The sequence below is a fragment of the Pristis pectinata genome, chromosome 3 (assembly GCF_009764475.1).
Source record: "Pristis pectinata isolate sPriPec2 chromosome 3, sPriPec2.1.pri, whole genome shotgun sequence".
NCBI classification, from domain to species: domain Eukaryota; kingdom Metazoa; phylum Chordata; class Chondrichthyes; order Rhinopristiformes; family Pristidae; genus Pristis; species Pristis pectinata.
The window spans coordinates 12,316,992-12,338,729 of record NC_067407.1 but is presented as its reverse complement, the minus strand read 5'-3'; the positions used below and the strand labels follow the sequence as shown (position 1 = coordinate 12,338,729).

Genomic DNA, 21,738 nt, shown 5'->3' with positions numbered 1-21,738 from the left:
AACTTCTATCAGGTCACCCCTCAACTTCTGCCACTCCAGAGAGAACAACCCTAAGTTTGTCCAACCTCTCCTTATAGCACATGCACTCTAATCCAGTCAGCATCGTGGTAAACCTCTTCTGCACCTTCTCCAAAGCCTTCACATCCTCGAAGAACTCTACCAAATCTATCAAGTCATAGTTCCCTCTCATAAAACTATGTTCACTCAGTTTGATTTTATTATAATAGTCTAAATATCCTGCTATTATTTTCTTAATATTAGATCCCAACATTTTCCAAATTATAGATGCCGGGCTAACTGGTTCATTCTTTCGTACTTTCAGCTCCTTACTTCCGTGAATAGGGATGTTACGTTTGCGGTTTTCCAATCGACTGGGACCTCTGCAGTAGGTCATCAGGCTCAAGGGATTTCAGCCTAGTGTCCAACTGGTTTGTCTGGTAACTTCTCTCCAGTGATAGTGATTGTTCTAAGTTTTTCCTTCCTTTATGCCCCCAGATTTTCTAACATTATTTGGGATGTTTGGAAAGAGTGCAGAGGAGATTTACTAGAATGTTGCCGGGTCTTCAGGAGTTGAGTTACAGGGAAAGATTGAGCATGTTAGGACTTTATTCCTTGGAGCAGAGAAGAATGAGGGGAGATATGATAGAGGTTTACAAAATGATGAGAGGCATAGACAGAGTTAATGCAAGTAGGCTCTTTCCACCTAGATTAGGAAAGATAAGTACGAGAGGACATGGCTTTAGGGTGAAAGGGGAAAGGGTTAGGGGGAACATTAGAGGGAACTTCTTCACTCAAAGAGTGGTGGGAGTGTGGAATGGACTGCCATCTGATGTGGTAAATGCGGGCTCGCTCTTAACTTTTAAGAGTAAATTGGATAGATATGTGGACGAGAGAGATCTGGAGGGGTATGGGCTGGGGGCAGGTAAATGGGACCAGCAGAATAATGTTTCGGCACAGACTAGAAGGGCCAAATGGCCTGTTTTCTGTGCTGTAGTTTTCTATGGTTTTTACTGTTTGCTCTGGTGAAGACAGATGCAAAAATATTTATTCAAACTCTGCCATTTCCCTTTATCCCATTATTCATTCTCCAGTTTTATCCTCTAAGGGGCTAATATTTACTGAATGACTTAGTCACCAATCAGTCTATTGCCACTGATTAAGGGCAGGAATGTTGGTTAGAAAAATCTCCTGTCACCTTTTAACGAGCTTAGTGGGGAAAAGATTTGCCTTTTAAACACCACAGTACATGAGGAATGGTAGATTGTTTAGTGATTATTTTTCCTTTCACTGTTCTGAACCATCAGCAGTAAGGTAAACACCAATTGATGTCAGTAGATAGTCACAGAGTCTTGATCCCAGGGTAGAAATGTCAAATAATACAGGAAATAGCTTTAAGGTGAGGGGGGTGGAAGTTTAAAGGAGATGTGCGAGGCAAGTTTTTCTTTTACACCCAGAGGGTGGTAGTGCCTGGAACAAACTGCCAGGGGTGGTGGTAAAAGCTGATAGGATAGGGGCATTTAAGAGGCATTTAGACAGGCACATGAACTTGCAGGGAATGGAGGGATATGGATCATGTGCAGGTTTAGGTTAATTTGGCATCATGGTCAGCAAAGACATTGCGGGTTGAAGGGCCTGTTCCTGTGCTGTGCTGTGCTGTTCTATGTTCTATAAAATGAAACTGGGAATTAATCTTGCAAGAGGGATTTGCATTAAATATTTAAAAGTGGAACAGGCACTCAAATGTTCTGCAAAGCCAAGCATACATAAACCATGCATTAGAAGTGGGAATTAATACTTACACAGCCCTGGGTTCAGAGAAAACATCAGCATGAATGTGCATCATCAAATCTCCACCTGGAGCATACTCCATTACAAAACATACATGATCTTTGGTCTGAAAACAGGCAAAAAGATTGACCAAAAACGGATGTCGGACGCTGTTCACAGTCTCAAAAATTCTTTTCTCACACATAAGGCTGCAAGTGAAAAAGGAAAGAAAAACATTAAGTTTTGCACTTGAAGAATGAACGTAATTCAGAAAGCAAAGAAATAAAGATATTCGTTTACCATTGCACCAGGCAATTTCAAGATGCTATTAGTTCCAAATTTTGATGTATTGTACCATTAGAGGTGGTTTTCAACAATGACTCAAACCCAATATTAGCTTAAAAAAAATGTAACCACAGAAAACAGTGGAAAACAAATCTCCACCACTCAGAATGGAAGATAGCACTGTGATATAATGGGCACAGTGCAATCTTCAGGATCAGCCTAGAAGCATTTATTATTGCAGCTTTCCTGATGATTTGGCTGCATATCTGCTGTGGCTGGATGATAAATAAAATAAAAACCTGGTCTTAAAAGAAATAAATTTAGGTCACATTCACCACTACAACATGAAAGACCTTTCCCCAAGATGTTAGAAATGAAGGCATTCACTAAAAATATTGAAGTTGACTCCAGGACTTCACAGAACAGTATTATCCCTTTCATCAAACAAACTGATGTGCTACATAAAAGCAGTCACTACAGACTTACCTATCAACCTCATCACGAGCTACAATATCTCCTTTCTTCAAGGCCTTGATCGCAAACATTTCACCAGTGACTTTATACTCCGAAAGAAGAACCTGTGTTACAAACAAATTACAGCTTGAGCATTTATTCTTCTGTACCAAACTGCATAAGTGGCACTTTCCCCTCATTTTAGGATTACCTTTCCGAAGTGTCCCCTGCCAAGCACAGCAACACACCTGAAGTCCAGAAGACTGAACTGGAATCTTTGCTGTATTCTAGAGAATTAAGAAATGAAAATTTGTGATATAACAAATCTTAATCCTGCTTTTAGATTAGAATTCATCACTTTAACAGAGATCATTTAAATATTTCTTCGATCCGTAGATATAGATCTGATGGAAAGTGCAACAAGATATAGGTCAAATGGAAAGTTGGGTGGAGCGTTGGCAGATGGAACTTAACCTGGGCAACTGTGAGGTGATGTATTTTGGGAAGTCAAATAGGGCATGTACAGTAAATGGTAGGGTGCTAAAGAATGTGGATGAACAGAGGGCCATTGGGGTTCAAGTCCATAGTTCACTGAAAGTGGTAACAGAGGTAGATAGGGTGATGAAGGCGGCATATGATATGCTTGCCTTCGTAGGTCGGGCATGGAATATAAAATATTTCAACTTTACAAAACACTGCTTAGACCACACTTGGAGTATTGTGTGCATTTCTTGTTGTCACACTACATGAAGGATGTGGTTGTGTTAAGAGAGTGCAGAGGAGATTCACCAGGATGTTGCCTGGATTGGAGGCCTTTGGTTATGGGGAGAGGTTGGATAGGCTGGGCTTGTTTTCCCTGGAATTTGAAGGTGCCTGATGGAAGGTTGTAAGATTACAAGAGGCATAGATAGGGTAGATAATCAGAATCTATTTCCCATGGTAGGGCTATCAAAAGCAAGAAGGCATAGACTGAAGGTGAGAGGAAGGAGTATTAAAGAGAACTTGAGGGGTAAGTTTTCTTTTGTATAGAGAGTGCTTGATAACGGGAACTCACTGTCTGAGGAGGTGGTGGCGTGAGATACAAAGCTAATGTGGGCAAATGGGATTAGTATAGATGGACAACAAGGTTGGCATGGACATGGTGGAACAAAGGGCCCATTTCTGTGCTGTTTGATTCCATGAATATGACAGTGAGCTCTGACTAATAAATCACTTAAAAGTAAATACCGTACCGTTTATCTTCTGACTGTGGGAGTGTTCGAAATTCTAGTTCTGGACGGGGTAGTTCAGGCACAGATATTATATTGTTCTCAACATTAGAAACTATATTGTTCCTATCATTCAGAAAATCAAAAGTTGAGAGTGCTTCCTGCAAAAGACAAACAAAGAGAATCAGCATGATTTCAAAATAAAAACATGACATTAAGATTGTGCAACATAGAATAGAAAGTGTGCCACAGAAATGTCCCTTAACATATATTGTGAGCCAAATTGCAACACTGGTGTTATTAGACTTGCCAACCTCAAGAAAAGTCCTTACTTGCTTTTTAAAACAGGTAAGTTTCCTCTTTGAAATGTCAAAGGAACATGGAAGCACAAAAATCAATAAGATTCCTAGAACTGTGAAATCAATGGTTAGGACTTAAAGTATTATTGTAGATAATTCTGTGCACAACACTTAAAGCTTTTAGACAGTAATGGGAAGGAAGGTTTTCAATTACATACAGAAGTTGGAAAAATTTAGGACAGAGCACCGGCGGTTCCCAGTGGACAGAGCCGCAGGCGGGGTCTGGAATGCTCTGCTATAGAAGTTGATTAAAACTGATTCCGTAAATGATGCTATAAGGCAGCTGGACAGGTTCTTGTAGAGAATGAACACAAAGGTTTACAAACAAAAGCAGGGATGTAGGACTAAGTATGACTGCTCTTTCGATGAGCTAGCATAGCCACACTGTGGAACCGCCTTCATTTGAGATTCTCCTTTCCTATTGCTTGTGGTTCATAGATCTTCCATAGTGATTACACTTCAATTTAAATATAACCACATTGCTCATTCATTCTCCACCCTCACCTGACTTGAAACAATGGAGTTTATTTTTTTATAAATCAGCCTGGATTTCAGAGCAGATTCAAATTTATTTGAATTATACAAAAAATGATGGCCTTCATCATGCTTTAATCTTCATCATAAAATGGTCTAGAGTCAGTCTGGAAACAGACCTTTAGTAATAAACCTTTACAAGGAGACAATGCAAATTCTTGTTCCAAAAACAATGGACGCTGTAATCTACAATCCATCACTTCCATTCAAAATAGGGATTGGAACAGTGTGCCTTTGTTCTATTGTTTAACATCACTCAACAAGAACAAGTCCTTATAGTGCAGAAGACCCAACGGCACAAGTAATAAAACAAAGGAGCACACCAAACAAATAGTAATCAACTCCTGTAGTTGCAAAAAGCAGTTAATAAGATAAGTTTCCTGATTAAATCAAACCTTTCCCTTTAAACAGTGTTTCAGGTTCCTACCTGGACACCGTCAGGGATCCTTACTTCTGTTGTGGTTCCTCCATTTTCTCCAAGGGATGAAGCTCGCGGTGGTGTGAGTGGTGGTTCAGATTCAAATTCTAGTTTTCCTACTGGAAGATCCCTGAAAAACAATGCAGTACACAAATTCAGTTGCAATGCCACAACCTTCAGACATGCAGCAAAATGCAAATTAAAGCACTGATACTGTAAATAGATGAGCTCAAATGAAAATCAAAAAACTGCAGATGCTGGGAATCTGAAATAAAGAGAGAAAATACCAGAAACACTCAGGTCAGATGGCAACTACAGAAAAACAAACAGAATAAAGGATTCAAGTTGAAGACCGTTTCTCAGAATAAAATATAAGATCATTTGATATAGTTCTCTTTCCAAAATTAAATTTGATATGTTAAAACAGAACCATCCAACCTTCTGTAACCGGACATCACTAACGTGTCACAACAAGCAAATAAGCTGCATGATGCAAATCACACGCACAAAAAAAACACCCCTTCTCCTCGCCAAAGCCCAAAATATTAAAAGTTCCAGTCTCCCAGCTCTTTAAACATTTCAAGTATAAAAGCAACATTCTGATTATGGATTTTCCAAAGACAGAAGGTAGACGTAGAAACAACTTGCACGTAAAGAGTACTTGTAAGGGAGAAGAGTACACTTAATGTAGAAAAATATCCTGAGGCTATTGAGAGATTCAAGACAACAAAAGCATTCTCTTGAAGAGTTTAGGGTTCTTCTGCCACTGGAGAGGGAGCGGCGGGGTCAGGGAGAAAGCCCCTAAATATTGTAAATACGGGACCGGGTAGTTTCCAGGGAGCCACACGTGTGGCATCGGTGCTGTTTTTCTATATAAAAAGGTAACACTAATGAATGATCTGTACAAGAATGTAAAGGCTTGCACTGTTTTGTAATTGTATGTAGTTTGTCTTTTATTATGAATAAAGTCTGTTTTGTAAAAAAAAATTCTCTTGAAGATTAAATGGTAATTAATTGAGGTGCTTAGGATAATAATGTAGTTGATCAGATAGATAGAGGGAAACTATTTTATTTGCTGGCAAAGTCCAGTACAAATCAGGGCTAAAAAAATTCAAATTTAGCTAGTGGGTTCTCATGTAAGGAAGAACTTCTTTAAAGGATAGTGAAACTCCAGAACAGAGGCCCTTAAAAGCTGTTGCTGGTAAGTTAATTGAATATTTGAAAATTGAGTGCCTGAATGGCACACTCCAATTCTTATGTTCCCTCCTTTGCAAACAGAATCATCTCTCAGAGGGTAATGAAAGTTTGAAATTCTCAGGGAGAGAGAGCGAGAGAACGAGAGAGCGTGTGTGAGTGTGTGTGTGTGGTTTTTTTGTTCTGGGGGCAGCCCGCAAATGTCACCACACTTCTTGTGCCAACATAACATGCTCACAACTTCCTAACCCATACATCTTTAGAATGTGGGGGGAAACCGGAGCACCCGGAGGAAACCCACGCAGACACAGGGAGAATGTACAAACGCCTTACAGACAGCGGCTGGAATTGAACCCAGGCCGCTGGCACTGTGATAGCGTTACGCTAACTGCTACACTACCGTGCCTGCCCACTACATAATAAATCATATCCAGCACGGACAGTACAGGCCAAAGTACATGCTATATTTCTCGATGACTCTATGAGAGGAGTGTTATTTAAATACTTGGGGTGCATAGTTCATGCCAGGAAATGCATTGGTCTTTTAGATTATTAGATATACTTAAGGTGGAAATGGATAAATATTTGAAAGATCGAGGAATCGAGGCTTATGGACAACTGGCACACATAAGTCAGCATAGATCAGCCATGATCATTTGAACAGAGGGACCTGGCAGCCTACTCCTGCTCTTATTTTCTTTTGTTCTTATGGAACTTGCAGCAGTTAAAAGGGGCTCACAGGCCAGAGTGAATTTTGTCCTTGCACTGCAATGCATACACCAGGTCACAAATATGTCCGGCGGGCTTAGCAGCACTACAAAGTAAATTTTTGCTAGTGATTTGTGAGATTTTTTTAAAAATAGCATTAGATGGTCATTAAAACTCGTTAGGTTCACTGAAAGCATTCAAGGGAGAAAAGCTGCCATCTTTATTTGGTCAGGTCTTTGTGCAACTCCAGATCTACCGAAATGGTTGAATCTTAGATATGGTGTAAAAAGTTATTCACTTGTACAACTACTACATTGAAAGAGAAAGAATAAACCCAAATGGATTATCCAGCATCACCCTAGGCAGCAAAACAGAATGTGACAAACCCTGTCACCTGTGCAAAGTTCTCTTCATAAACATTAGGGGATGGGTGTCTAAATTAGAAAAACTGTTCCACAGACTAGTCAAAGCAAGAATCTGACATGGTCTTCCTCGCAAAATTAAACGTGACAGGCAATGTGCCAGACAATGTTCCAATACAATACCTGGGCACGTCTCCCACAAGCAGAACAAACTCACGAGGGATGGCAGCACAATGGTACACAGGCAGGAGGGAGCAGCACTGAGAGTCCTCAACATTGCTTCCAGACCTCATGAAGTCTCATGGCATCAAGGTCAAAGAGGGCAAGGAAATCTCCTCCTGATTACATATAGTACTCAACCTACAGTGATGAATCTATGGTATATTAACAGCAATTGGAAGCAGCACTGAAAGTAGCACTGGTATTTTAAAGTCCATCACCGAGTGGCTTGGTAGCACCACCATGGACCAAGCTGGCTGAGTCTTGAAGGCCACAGCTACCAGAATGGGTCTGCAGCAGGCTGCTAGGGTTAAAGGTTTAACAACATCCTCACTAATATGCCTGTGGCAGATGCATCTGTCCATTACAGCATTAGTAAAAATGACCACCACAGTGTTGTTGAAACAATGTCCTAATTTCACACTGATGAACCCTTCATTGCATTACGAGGCACCACAATTGTGCTAATAGATACAGACTCCAGAACTAATGATGCCTCTAGCCCAGCTCAGTACAGAAACACTGGCAGCTACCCACATTGTGGAAAATTGCAAAAGTTCGTTGTTTTGTTCACAAAAACAAACCAGGACTAATCTAAATCAGATAATTACTAACCAATCAGAAATTCTCAAACATCAGCAAGGTGATGGAAGGTGTTATTGACAATGGTATCAATCAACACTTATGAATAATCTGTTTGGCGATGTCTACTTTGTTTTTGCCAGGGCCTCTTGACTGCAGACCTCAACACAGCCTTGGCCTAAACATGGACCAAGGAGCTGAATTCCAGAGGTGAGAGCAGAGTGATTGCCCTAAAGGCAGGTGAGAGCAGAGTGATTGCCCTAAAGGCAGTACTTGGCTAACTGTTGCTTCAAGGAGGCCTGGTAAAACTCAAGTCAATATGTATCAAACACTTTATATATAGTCACATCTCATACAAAGGAAAATGTTTGTGGGTTTTGAAGATCAATTATCCCAACAGGATATCAATGCAGAAATGCCTAGAATAGGGTCTTGGGCCTAATTATCCTTGGCTGCTTAACTAATGTCCTTCCTTCTGTCGTAAGGGACGTTTGCTGATGATTACATCGTTCAAATCTATTTGCAATTCCTCAACAAATGAAGCAGTTGTATATCTACCCCTGATAATAGGATTACCATCACTGTGTCCCCATCATCAGCATTTTGAACAGTACCGGTCACGTAAATATTGTAACTAAAATAACAGTTACCCTGCAGAAAGAGTCTCACCTCCTGAAACTCAAAACTTTTCCACTATCCTTCAAGGCACAAGTCAGGAGTGAATTACTCTACAGTTCCCTGGATTAGGGCAACTCCAACAAAACTAAAGTAGCACCATACCATCCAGGATAAAACATCTGCTTGATCGTACGTCACCCACTACCCGAAAAATTTATTACCTCCACCACCAGCGCACAGAATCAGACTCACCGAGAGATACGGCATGGAGAGAGGCCCTTCAGCCAACCAAACCAAGACTGCACCAACCATCAAGCACCTATCTACACTAATCCTACATTACTCACGTTTTTTGTTTATTCTCTCCAATTATGTTCAACTCTTCCCTAGATTCTACCATTCACCTACAAGCCAAAGGCAATTCATAGTGGCCAATTAATCTACTTTAATTATTAATAATCTATTAATCATCTTTAGGGTATGGGATGAAATGGGAGCACCCAGAGGAAACCCACATGGTCACAGAAAGAATATGCCAACTCCCCACACCAACTTACCTGAAGTTAGTCAGTAACCAAAGTCTCTGGTAACTTGATTAGTGCCCCACCTACTACCTAAACAGGAAATTGCTTTACGGACCAGCTAAAAAATGATCAGCACTTACTAGCCAAGCTACTCCAGCAGCACCTCTGAAATATGCCACCTTGACCACCAAATAGAACAAGGACTTAGGGTCATAACACAGGAGTTCATTCTGCCCAAAATGTCTACGCAGGCTTTCCACCTGAGCAACTTACTACTCTCACACCCAGATCTCTCTCTGCAGCCTTGTGATTTTTTTCCTCAGCATACACTCCCTCTCCAAGGCCATAATGTAACATCTACCCATCACATCTCTAGGCAATGCATTCCAGATTTCCACTGCATATTGTATAGGAAAACTTTACCTCACATCACTCTTAATTCACTTGAATTTTATTTCATACCTGTGACCTCTAGTCCTTCAACCCTCCACACTAAAGCCTCTCACTATGCACTCTGTCCAAACCCTTTATCATTTTCTATACTTCTGTCAAGTCAGCCTTCTTGAAAGAAAACAGTCCCAGACTTTCTAATCTTTGTCATTTTAATACCTCATCCAGGAACAATTCTCAGAAATCTTTTCTGGATCCTCTTTGATACCTTTACACCCTGTCTATGATGATGCCACTAGAATGAAACACAATATTCAAGTTAAGGCCAGCTCAGTGTTTTATAATGGCTCATCACGATGTCCCTGTCATTACAATATATGCCTCCACACATTTGCCTTGAATGTGTACGCTTTCTCAATCAATTGTGGTCCTGCCACTATCAATGACTTATACACCTGCTCCTGCCTCCCTTTTAGAACAGGATCCTTTGTCCTATAACGTCACTCCTTATCTTTCTTACCAAAATGCATCAGCTCACATTTCTCTGCATTAAACCTCACCTGCTACGTGTCTGCCCATTCCACTAGCCTATTTATAGCTTGCTGCAATTTATCACAGTCCTCTTCACAATTCACAATACCGATTAGTTTGCGTCATCTGCAAATTTGGAAATTATGCCTTACACCAACTCTAGATCATCAACGTGAAAAAAAAGCAATCGTTTTCACATCGATCCCTGGGAAACACAACTATTCATTTTAATCCAGTTTAAAAAAAGCATTCACCACAACCCTCTTGTCTGTTACTTAGGAAATTTCATACGCGTGTAATCAATGTCCTCCTTAGCCATATGCTTCAATTCTACTGATAAACCTTCTCAAATGCTTCCTGCAAGTTCATATACACCACATCGATTGCATTATCTTCATCAATTCTGTTACCTCATCAAAAAAAATTCTATCAAATTCGTTAAACATGATTTGCCCTTAACAAATCCAGGCTGGCCTAGCTTAATTAACTCATTTTCTTCCAGGTGACCATTTGTCCTAATCTCAGATCAATGTTTCTAAAAGTTTTCCTGCCAGGTGCACGGGAATACTGCAAATTGTCCTTCAAGTCACTCATCATCTTGGTTTGTAAATGTACAGCAGCTGCTTCATCGTTGAGCTTAAATCCTGGATCTCCTGATGCAACACCACTGTGTGAGTACCTTCACCAGAACAAATGAAGGGGTTCAAAGTGGCAGCTCACTACCAGCTTCTCAAGAGTAATTGGAGATTGGCAATAAATGCTGGTCTTGCCAGTAATGCCTGGGTCCCAACAACAGAATACTTAAAAAGAAACATTAAGCATCCCAACTAAAATTTCTGACTTTACCCACAACTGACATTAGACTAACTGGCTATTAATTTGGAATTTTTCATTTTCTTAGGATGTACCAAATCAGAGCAAATGACATATTTTAGAAGCGCAGTCACTGTTTAACATGGTAAACATGGCAACCAACTCATATATAGCGAGGGCCCAGGTAAAGCTATGAGAAGAATGATCCAAACATCTATTTTAATACTAGTTGAGAGAATTGATGTTGGCCAAGAGATCTCACAATTTCATTTTCAAATATTGCCATATGATCTTCACATTCATGAGAGGGCAAGTGTTGCTGAAATCGTTGGAGTGGGACTTCAACCCACAACCTCTGACTCAGAGGTGAGCACTCAGCCAAAGTTGATTCACTAAATTCCTTGCAGCCCACAAAGTGAATCATGATTTGAAGACAATATGCTCAGTTATAGTCCCATTGGATGTAAATGATTGGAAACTACAAGTAACTCATGTAGTACACAGGCTGTTCTTTCTTCAATTGGATAGGATTTAAAGAAAATAGAACTTGGTTGCAAGCAAGAGTCAGAAATAGCTTTTGGCAGGAATCTTAAGTCAGAATGAAGTTTACTTTCTCCCAAACTGACACAGGTGGCCCATAGCTAAAACTTCATCAAAGCATAAAGGAGAATAACCAAAGTACAGTCTCTGGCGCCCATTACTTTCAATAGACCAGCACAGGGGCATTTCCTACTGACATGATGAAAATTGCTCAGAAGTGAGAAGACTGATATCAGGTCAGTAAATCAACTTCTTCCCATGCCAAATAAAAACAAATTAAGACTTTTCCCACTCCCTCAATTTTGATATCAAAGACAAACTACTTTGATCAAACAACATTCTGTGCAGACTTTGCTTCTTTACACAAGTACAAGCAGAAAGTTGATGCTCAAGAAGTAGTTTTCTGAATTCAGTTTGTTTTCCAAGTTTTTTTTAAATAGCCAAGACAACGTACATACCCAGTAGAATCCGTATTTTCTGTATGAGGAACAGCTGGCACAGCTGCAGGGATAGAGGCTGGAGGGCTAAATGTGCCAGAGTTATTTACTGTAGGAACAGCTCTCCTCACCAGTCGTCCCCATGTGGCAATATTAATATTCATTTGGGGAGCTCGAAGGAATGTTTTGCCTACAGTGATGAGAAAATAGAGCATGAATATTCTAGCTATTAACCAAATTGCAAAGATTTTACAAAGTCTTTTCCTAATGTGCACAACCTCTCTATGACAGTGAATTTGTGCATCATAATTAACAGGGTTGAAAATAAATTAGTGTCTACTTAGGTTTAAATTATTACCTTGCTGTTTTGGAAATATCTTCTTTTGTCTTTGTAGTTTTGGTCGCCTTTCAATGACTGGATTATAGAAAGTTACCTGAAAAATATAGTCAACTTTATCAGATTTGGAGCAAGTACTAGAAAGGGGCAAAGAGAATTAGGATTTTAGCTAATTCATACCTCTGCAAATAGAGTGCCCTGTGGCTCTAGATATAGGCACATTCCATGCCGTTGATTATCTAGGAAGTCTTCTAAGCGTAGAAATTTCACAGCACAAAGGGAACGCCAGTCACGCCAATAAACAGACATCTCCAGTTCACGTGACTAAATAAAAGATTAGAACTGATTACCTGAGAAATGGGAACCTCTCATAATTCAGCAATTTGAAACATATGTCAAACTCATCGAAAAGGATGGTTTTGAATTGAATCCCTCAAAGAAGTACACAACTCTATATTTACAAACTGGTTTACAATTTGACCTCACTTCCATCATTTACCTAAAGTGATGTGAACGCCATCATGTGAAGTTGGTAATGGTCCAGTGACTATAGTGTATGTACCACTCTAACATGTGATGCTAAGATTCTAGTCTGCACCAGAAATCATCCATGAGATGTGCTAAAAAGATCTGAAACCTCTCAGTAAAGGGAAAGAGAAAAACTTGATGAAAAGATTAATGGAAATTGCTTATATATTCAAAGTTACATATGATTACAAATTAATTTTTAACAGGTCTTGAGAAAATCTCATATTGAATAGTTGCTCAAGAACAGATTCTCAAATTAAAATTTTCAACTGAAATTCATGCTTCCACATTTACATTTTAGAGTGTCAAAATTCCTGTTTACTAATTTCTGGTTTTGTGTTTGGAAAGCTAAAGAATTGATGCCATTTATGTTCTGAGTATAAATTTTATGAATGAGAAATACTCACCCTGTATAGAAAATTCACATGTCATAATCTGTGCAGTAGATGATCATTGTTAGTTAGATTCAATCTCTAAAACTGAACATTGTCGAATTCATAGTTGGTTGTGTGCAAAATTCCACAACCGATTTAGGCTTGCAACCAGACTTGCAACTAAATTTCAAATGACACCATTTGTTCACTTATAATTTAGACAAGCACTAAAACTGCAACAATTAAATCCCAGCTTAGAGTTTGTCCTTACTAATAAGGCAATGTCCTACTTCTTGCAAGAATGGTGGCGCAACTTCTTCTGCTTACCCGATCTAGTTCTAACGTAAACTTCTGATCCCATGACTGATTGCAAACTGGTTTCCAACTGGTCTGTCCAACAACCGTATTATCCAGCTTCAGTACAGCTCCAATCTCATCTGTACAGAAACAGTAAATAATTCATTAGACATTGCAAGAGGATTTGGACATTTGAGGACCTCTCCAACTACATAACAATTAATAATTTAGAAATTAAAACACCTATAACAAAACACCTACACTCTGCAGTGTCAAATAAGTGATATGTATCCAGAATTGGAGTCAGAAATCAACTATATTTAGACAACACAATCTGCCCTTTACTTTCAGCATATCTCACTTAGCAACCTTCCACAATAATGTTGAAGCAAATGCAGACGCGCTAATCATGTCTTCTTCCTTCCTACATACAACAGGTTCCAAACCAACCTTAACACTGCATTATTACTTTCCATTCGCTGATCTTTTGTTCAAATCACTTCAAATACTCACAGACATATTTTTGAGTTGCTTATTTCAGCAAAAGAATTCAAAAACTGCTGCTATGTGCAGGTTAAGACACATTGGTTTAACTTCAATAAAGTTTTATTTTCATTTTAAAGCTTCATCATCCATGTGGATCTTCTAGACACGGACAAAATTTCGGCCAAACTATCGAGTTATTAAAACTTAACAAGAGATGCCAGCAAACACATGCCATATGTCACTTTTTGGATGAGATGAGGAAAGGGAAGGAATCAAAATTCTAATTTATGTTAAGGTTACACAGCTGGAGAAGGATGCACAAATGCATTAGCCAACATGTTAACCTTTATTTCAATTAAGCCTGATCTCCTCCGAGTACAAAGCAACTTACTACAGAATTAAGTTCTCAAAAGTTGGCAAGGTCCTTAAAATCTTCTGATGCTGGCAGCTGACATCAACTTTCAGACTAACAACCTATCCACAAAACACTGCTACAACTACCTACGCAATTGTTCATTAAAAATGAAAGTTTACTTAACTGGACAAGTCTTCTGTTTTGACAGGATACCGGCTATTCCCACTTCTGCTTTTACTTGTTCTGCTTATAAAGGAGGATCTGGTTTCATTTGGGCTCCAGCCAGGTAAAGGAACAAATGTGTTTTTGGAACGACCAGGAACAGTCTCCAGCAGGTCTTGACATCCCATAAGCCGAACTTCCAGGCTACCTGTTGACAGTGAATCAGTTACAACTCACAACACAGGAATGCAAGTTACCATTCATGTCTCAGCACAGTTAAAATCATAACTGCAGATACTAGATTATTCAATGCCATCACAGATCGATAAAGAAACTTCTCGCTGAAAATATCCAAAGGCATTGCATAAGGGAAGCTGTATTCTGAGCAACGTGGAAAAGGTAGGCACATAGATGTAAGAAAACTGGAGGGTTATGGGCTGTGTAGATTGATCATGGAGTAGGTGTTTACATAGGTTGGCACAACATCGTGGGCTGAAGGGCCCATACTGTGCTGTACTGTTCTATGTTCTAAGATGCCTGTGACTGAAGACAGAAACAAATTATAGGCCATACATTATGAGCCTTGTATTAGTAGTGGGGAAATTACTGGAGAAGATTATTAGGGACAGGATTTACTTGCATTTGAAAAAGCATGGGCTTATTGGAGAAAGTCAGCATGGCTTTGTGCGGGGAGATCCTGTCTCACAAATTTGATTGATTCTTTTGAGGAAGTGACAAAGATGATTGATGAGCGTAGTAGGGCATTGGATGATGTCTGCATGGACTTTAGTAAAGAATTTGATAAGGTCCTTCATGGTAGGCTGATCCAAATGATCAAGGCACAAAAGGATACAAAATTTGCTTGGTCATAGAAAGCAGAGGGAAGTGGTAGAGGGGTGTTTCCCTGACTAGAGGTCTGTGACCAGTGGTGTTCTGTAAAGATGAATGCTGGGACCTCTGCTGTGATACATATAAATGATCTGGATGAAAATGTAGGTGGACTGATTAGCAAGCTTGCAGGTGACAAAAATTGGTGGTTTTGTGGATAGTGAAGAAGGTTGTTAAATACAGAATAGGATAGTGATTAGTTGGAAATTTGGAGAAGTAGCAGATGGAGTTTAATCCGGACAAGTGAGAGGTACTACACTTTGGGAGCTCAAATGCAAGTGGAAAGCATATAGTAAATGGTAGGACCCTTAGGAGCACTGATGTATAGCGAGTTCTTGGGGTGAAAGTCCATAGCTCCCTGAAAATGGCACCACAAATGCACAGGGAAATAAAGAAGGCTTACAACATACTTGCCTGAATAGGTTGGGGCACCTAGTATAAAAGCTGGGAAGTCATGTTGCAGCCGTATAAAACTTTAGTTAGGTCACCTTTGGAGTTCTTGTGCAGTTCTGGTCTCCACACTACAGAAAAGATGTGGAGGCTTTGGAGAGGGTGGAGAAGAGGTTTACTAGGACGTTGCCTGGATTGAAGTATATTAGCTATAAGGAGAAGTTGGACAAAACTTGGATTGTTTTCATTGGAGTGTCAGAGGCTGAGGGGCAATCTGATAAAAGTTTATGAAATTATGAGAAACAGATAGGGTACGATAGTCTGTCTTTTTCGTAGGGTGGAAATGTCAAATACTGGAAGGATAGATTTAAGGTGAGAGGGGGAAGTTTAAAGGAAATGTACAGAGAGAATGATAGGTGTCTAGAAAGCCCTGCCAGAGAAGGTGGTAGAAACGGATACAACAACGACATTTTGGAGACATTTAGATGGACACGTGAACAGGCAGGGAATAGAGGAGTATGGGCCACGTGCAGGCAGATGGGATTAGTTTAGATTTGCATCATGGTCGGCGCAGACGTGGTGAGCCTGAGAGCCTGTTCCTGCACTCTACTGTTGTGTTCTACGTCTATGTTAAGCTAGGAGAAAACTCCTTAAATAGCATTATGAACGATGTAATGTATGGAATTGCAGGGTTTAGTACGAAAATTCTAAAGTTTGAGAGAATTCCTAATGATTACAGAGCAAAGGACAAAGGATACAGGGAAGAGAAATGGAAATAACAGAGCAAGACTCACTATGGGAGATCACTTTGTATGCTGAGACAGAACATTGGAGTGGTAGACATTGGCAGAACAAATTTATGGAGAAATTAAATGACACTTGATTTTCTTTGACAAAATATCTCAGCAGATTATTTGATGGAAGTTTGTGGAATTAGAGATAATTATCACAATGGATTCTATAATAGAAAGTGATTATTAATAGATGGGTCTGCCTGGGTGCCAGTGAGATCTTGCAGAGACTGACATTACAGCCATTACCATTCACCATTCTCATTAATGAATGGGATATGGGTATTGGCACAATAGTTTGCATTTCTGCAGCTTGAAAACATGTCCCAGAATTAGTGCTGTGAGTCAGAATTATACCAAGTAGACCTTGTTGCAAAAGACTTCTGTTTCACAAATAGTACTTAATATAGTGATATATGAGTGGAGACCAACAATGCTGTCACTGCAAAGCCCTTCAAATTTTTATATTTCTTTACAACATAGGCCATTCAGTCCATGCTGGTTCTTAGAACACTCCCATTAAGCCAATTCCCCCACAACCTATTTAGCTACAGATGCCCATTAACACACCCCTGATTCTCCCACCAGCCATCTAAAACTAGGTGCAAAATTCAGTAACCAATTAGCTTAACAACCAACACATTTTAGGGATGTGGGAGCAAACCAGAGCACCCAGGGGAAACCAATGCTGTCACAAGGAGAATGTGCAAACTACATACAGACAGCAGAGGAGGTCAGAACTGAACCCAGGTCTCTCAAGCTGTGAGACAGTATGCTGCCCACATTTCTCTAAATTCACTGGAAACTAATTCTCCCAGACAAATGTCCCCTGAATTAAGACCCTACTTACACCCTGTTGGCTACATTGGGGAGGTCATATCATTACCATGACACCACACTCGCGAATCAGACACCTAAGCTCTATCATGGGAAGAGATTAACATCCCCACTGACTCCTGGGAATCTCTAGCTCGTGACCACTCCAAGTGGAGGAGGAGAATTCAGGATGTTTTTGAGAACTGAGGACATAGAGGTAGAAGGAAACAATCACGAACCTTGACGTTTGTGAGTCTCCTCCTTACAAATATAAAGGGCAAGCGATTTTGTCAAGACAAAGAGATCTTGCTTTTAAGATTAAGTTTCCCTTTTAAAATGAAGCAATAGCTAAAAAAACAAATAGTTTCTATTGCAAATTCAAAAGAAAAACACCACACTATTCTTTTACTAAAGACTCCAGATAGGTCTCCCTTATTAGGCCTCCAGTGGTGGATAATCTACAGGCAGTGGAGAAGATTCAGCAGTGCCACAAGGAGGATAATTCACTTACAACATCCTAATTATTCAGATGTGTTTTTTAAATAGCTGGATTTTTATGTACGTGAATCAACGATTCTACACAAATCTGATTGATACAATTAAAATAGTGAAAACGGAGACTGAATCTGTCAGTATGGACATCGTGACTGTGGAGATCAGGCAGAATTTGCTTTTTTGATGACCTTTCATCTATGACATTCTGGGTAATGATTTTTCAGTTGATGTTTGGTATTGAGGGTCAATGAGGGGCATGAAACATGATGAGTGGTGGGACAAGATGTATGGAATGGACAAATGCAAGTTTGTGAGGGCAAAGATGGGGAGGTTAATGAGAGCCTGAAAATTTGATCCTGTTATAAATGTGGCTGAAGGTTTCCACAACACAAACAGTGACAAGCGAATAAGGGAAGATGATTGGAAGGTGGTGTTTTTAAAACTTTGATGGCATTACATGGGGGAAGGCAAGGTACATAGAACACTACAGCACAGTACAGGTAGTAGAATTTATGCTGGTATTTGGCAAGCAAAAAGCTAACAGTGACACGATGGCCTGAAAAGCTGAAGATAGGGAACAATACTCAAGGAAGAGGCAATGTTCACAACATGAAGGTGGACTGGGAAATCCAGCAAGGCAGTAGATCTCAGGAGAGTGAGTTTGTGGAATGTCTACGGGACAGTTTTTTGGAGCAACTTGTTGATGAGCCTACCAGGGGATCGGCTGTTTTGGATTGGGTGCTGTGTAATGAACCAGAGGTGATTAGGGAACTAAAGGTAAAGGAACCATTGGGAACTAGTGATCACAATATGATTGAGTTCAGTTTCAAATTTGAGAAGGAGAAGCTGATAACTGGTGTATCGATATTTCAGTGGAACAAAGGAAATTACAGTGGTATGAGAGAGGAGTTGGCCCAAATTGATTGGAAGAGTAAGCTAGCTGGAGGGACAGCGGAGCAGAAATGGAAGGAATTTCTACAAGTAATAAGGAAAATGCAGGATAGATATATTCCAAGAAAAAAAGGTTTTGAATGGAAAAAAAGGCACAAATGTGGATAATGAGAGAGGTGAAGGCTAAAATAAAAGCAAAAGGGAGGGCATACAAGGAAGCAAGAATTAGTGGGAAAACAGAAAACTGGGAAACTTTTAAAAACCTGCAGAAAGAAACTAATAAGGTCATTATGAAAGAAAAGATGAATTATGAAAGGAACTTGGCAGATAACATCTGAAAGGATACTAAGAGTTTTTTTTAAATATATAAGGAGTAAAAGAAAGACACGGGTTGATATAGGACCAATCGATAATGGTGCGGGAGAGATTATAATGGATGATAAAGAGATGGCAGAAGAACTAAATGAATATTTTGTATCAGTCTTCACTGTGGAGGACATCAGCAATATACCGGTTAGTCGGGGGTCTCATGGAATGGAACTGAGTTCAGTTAAGATTACTAGAGAGAAGGTGCTAGGAAAACTAAATGGGCTAAAGACTGATAAGTCTCCAGGACCGGATGAGGTGCATCCCCAGGTTCTGAAGGAGGTGGCTTTAGAGATAGCGGAGGCATTGGTGATAATTTTCCAGGAATCGATAGACTCCGGCATGGTTCCGGAGGACAGGAGGGTCGCAAATGTAGTTCCGCTGTATAAGAAAGGTGGGAGGCAGCATAAAGGAAATTACAGACCTATTAGTCTGACGTCGGTGGTGGGAAAGTTATTGGAATCGATCCTCAAGGATGAGGTTATGGAATACCTAGAGGTGCAAGGCAAGATAGGTCCTAGCCAACATGGTTTCGTGAAGGGAAGATCCTGCCTGACCAACCTATTGGAGTTTTTTTTAAAGAAATCACAGGTAGGGTGGATAAGGGAGATGGTAGATGTTGTGTATTTAGACTTTCAAAAGGCCTTCGACTAGGTGCCGCATAAGAGACTGATTAATAAGATGAGAGGTCATGGAATTACAGGTAGGATAACAGAACGGGTGGAGCATTGGCTGGTTGGCAGGAAGCAAAGGGTGGGAATAAAAGGATCTTGTTCTCATTGGCTACCGGTTACTAGTGGTGTTCCGCAGGGGTCGGTGTTGGGGCCGCTTCTTTTTACCTTGTACATTAACTATTTGGATGATGGAGTAAACGGTTTTGTGGTTAAGTTTGCGGATGACACCAAGATAGGTGGAGGAGTAGAGAGTATTGAGGAGACAGGAAGGTTGCAGAGAGACCTAGATAGTTTAGAAGAATGGGCAAGGAAATGGCAGATGAGATTCAATGTTGACAAATGTGCAGTTGTACAACTTTGGAAACAGAAATAAATGGGCAGATTATTATCTAGAAGGAGAGAAAATTCAAAGTACAGAAGTACAAAGGGACTTGGGGGTACTCGTGCAGGATACCTTAAAGGTTAACCACCAGGTCGGATCAGTGGTAAAGAAAGTGAATGCTATGTTGGCATTCATTTCGAGAGGTATAGTGTATAAAAGTAAGGAACTGTTGATGAGGCTCTATGGGGCACTAGTGAGGCCTCATTTGGAATACTGTGCACAGTTTTGGGCCCCATATCTTGGGAAGGATGTGCTGATGTTGGAGAGGGTTCAGAGGAGATTTACGAAGATGATTCCCGGAATGAAAGGGCTTACATATGATGAGCGTTTGTCGGCTCTTGGACTGTACTCACTGGAGTACAGAAGAATGAGAGGGGACCTCATAGAAACATTTAAAATGTTGAAAGGACTAGACAGAGTAGATGTGGCTAAGCTGTTTCCCTTGGTGGGTGAGTCCAGGACCAGAGGGCACAATCTTAGAATTAGAAGGTACAGGTTTAAAACAGAGATGAGGAGAAATTTCTTTAGCCAGAGGGTGGTGAATTTGTGGAATTCCTTGCCACGTACAGCAGTGGAGGCCAGATCATTGGAGGCATTTAAGGAAGAGATAGATAGCCATCTAATTAGTCAGGTATCAAGGGATATGGGGATAAGGCCGGAAATTGGGGTTAGAATAGTTTTTTTTGTCCCCGTCCCCTGATTTCTTGTTTCTTTTTCCTTTTTCCCTTTTCTTTGGAGCAGACTCAATGGGCCGAATGGCCCACTTCTACTCCCTTGTCTTGTGAAATGGTGAGAATACGACTAAATGGTAACTGTTGGTAAAGAACTGATCAAGGTGGTAGAACCATAATGAGAGTCAAAGGGCACATTAGAAACTAACTTTGTAAAGTTATTTTAAATGAATACTTGAGCTATTTGTTCAATGAAGAAGTATTTACTTCACTGGTTTCATTTACTGCAACACATTGATAACAACAATAAAAATCAAAAATACAGAGATGACAACAATAACTTGCATCTGTGTGCAGACTTCAAGAAGTTCTACCATTCTGTCACTAGAAGCAGCTTTAATATCAAAAAGCATGGTGTACTTTCCATTGTTTAAAAACCCTGCAAAACATCCTATCCATTGTTTCTCTAGTTTGGCCATAGCCTAGAGATCCAACATGCTACACGCTACTATGCTGTTTTTGCAAGGGTAGTTCTATCTCAAGACGAATTGAACATATCAATCTCATAACTGTACAACTGAACAGGTGATTACTATCATATTAATCCCTCAAAACCACTTTAACAGGAAGATATCTGAAATGCATACCTGTTAATGCAGCAGGTTTGGATAATGTGCTGTACTGATTCTGTGGGTAAATCACACTGTGACGTGGACTGAGAGCTGGCGATGAAACCATTGATAATTCATCTTTGATAATACTGCTCTTTGGATGGTTTTTCGGTAGTTCACTCAATCTTTGCTCCAATGAGTATTTTAAAAGATCCAACTTCTGGCTTGATTCATTAAATCTTGCTTGTGCCTTGTCAAGAAAGGCAAGAAAAATTACTTAAC

General features: G+C 40.0%; 1 protein-coding gene across 2 annotated transcripts in view; it reads right to left on the bottom strand.

The window, feature by feature from the left end:
* Positions 1-21,738, bottom strand: part of pkn2a (protein kinase N2a) — a 119,921-nt gene that overhangs the window by 12,902 nt on the left and 85,281 nt on the right. Inside the window, exons 6-16 of one of the 2 annotated variants that reach the window (XM_052012374.1) lie at positions 21,493-21,706; positions 14,504-14,689; positions 13,509-13,618; positions 12,460-12,603; positions 12,301-12,376; positions 11,964-12,132; positions 5,058-5,154; positions 3,738-3,874; positions 2,717-2,792; positions 2,539-2,630; positions 1,800-1,976 (exon numbers count right to left, since the gene is read on the bottom strand). In XM_052012374.1, coding sequence (XP_051868334.1) covers positions 1,800-1,976; positions 2,539-2,630; positions 2,717-2,792; positions 3,738-3,874; positions 5,058-5,154; positions 11,964-12,132; positions 12,301-12,376; positions 12,460-12,603; positions 13,509-13,618; positions 14,504-14,689; positions 21,493-21,706 — 1,478 coding nt within the window. Of the gene's footprint in view, positions 1-1,799; positions 1,977-2,538; positions 2,631-2,716; positions 2,793-3,737; positions 3,875-5,033; positions 5,155-11,963; positions 12,133-12,300; positions 12,377-12,459; positions 12,604-13,508; positions 13,619-14,503; positions 14,690-21,492; positions 21,707-21,738 lie in introns of both variants that reach the window. The other variant, XM_052012372.1, reaches the window with a different exon arrangement.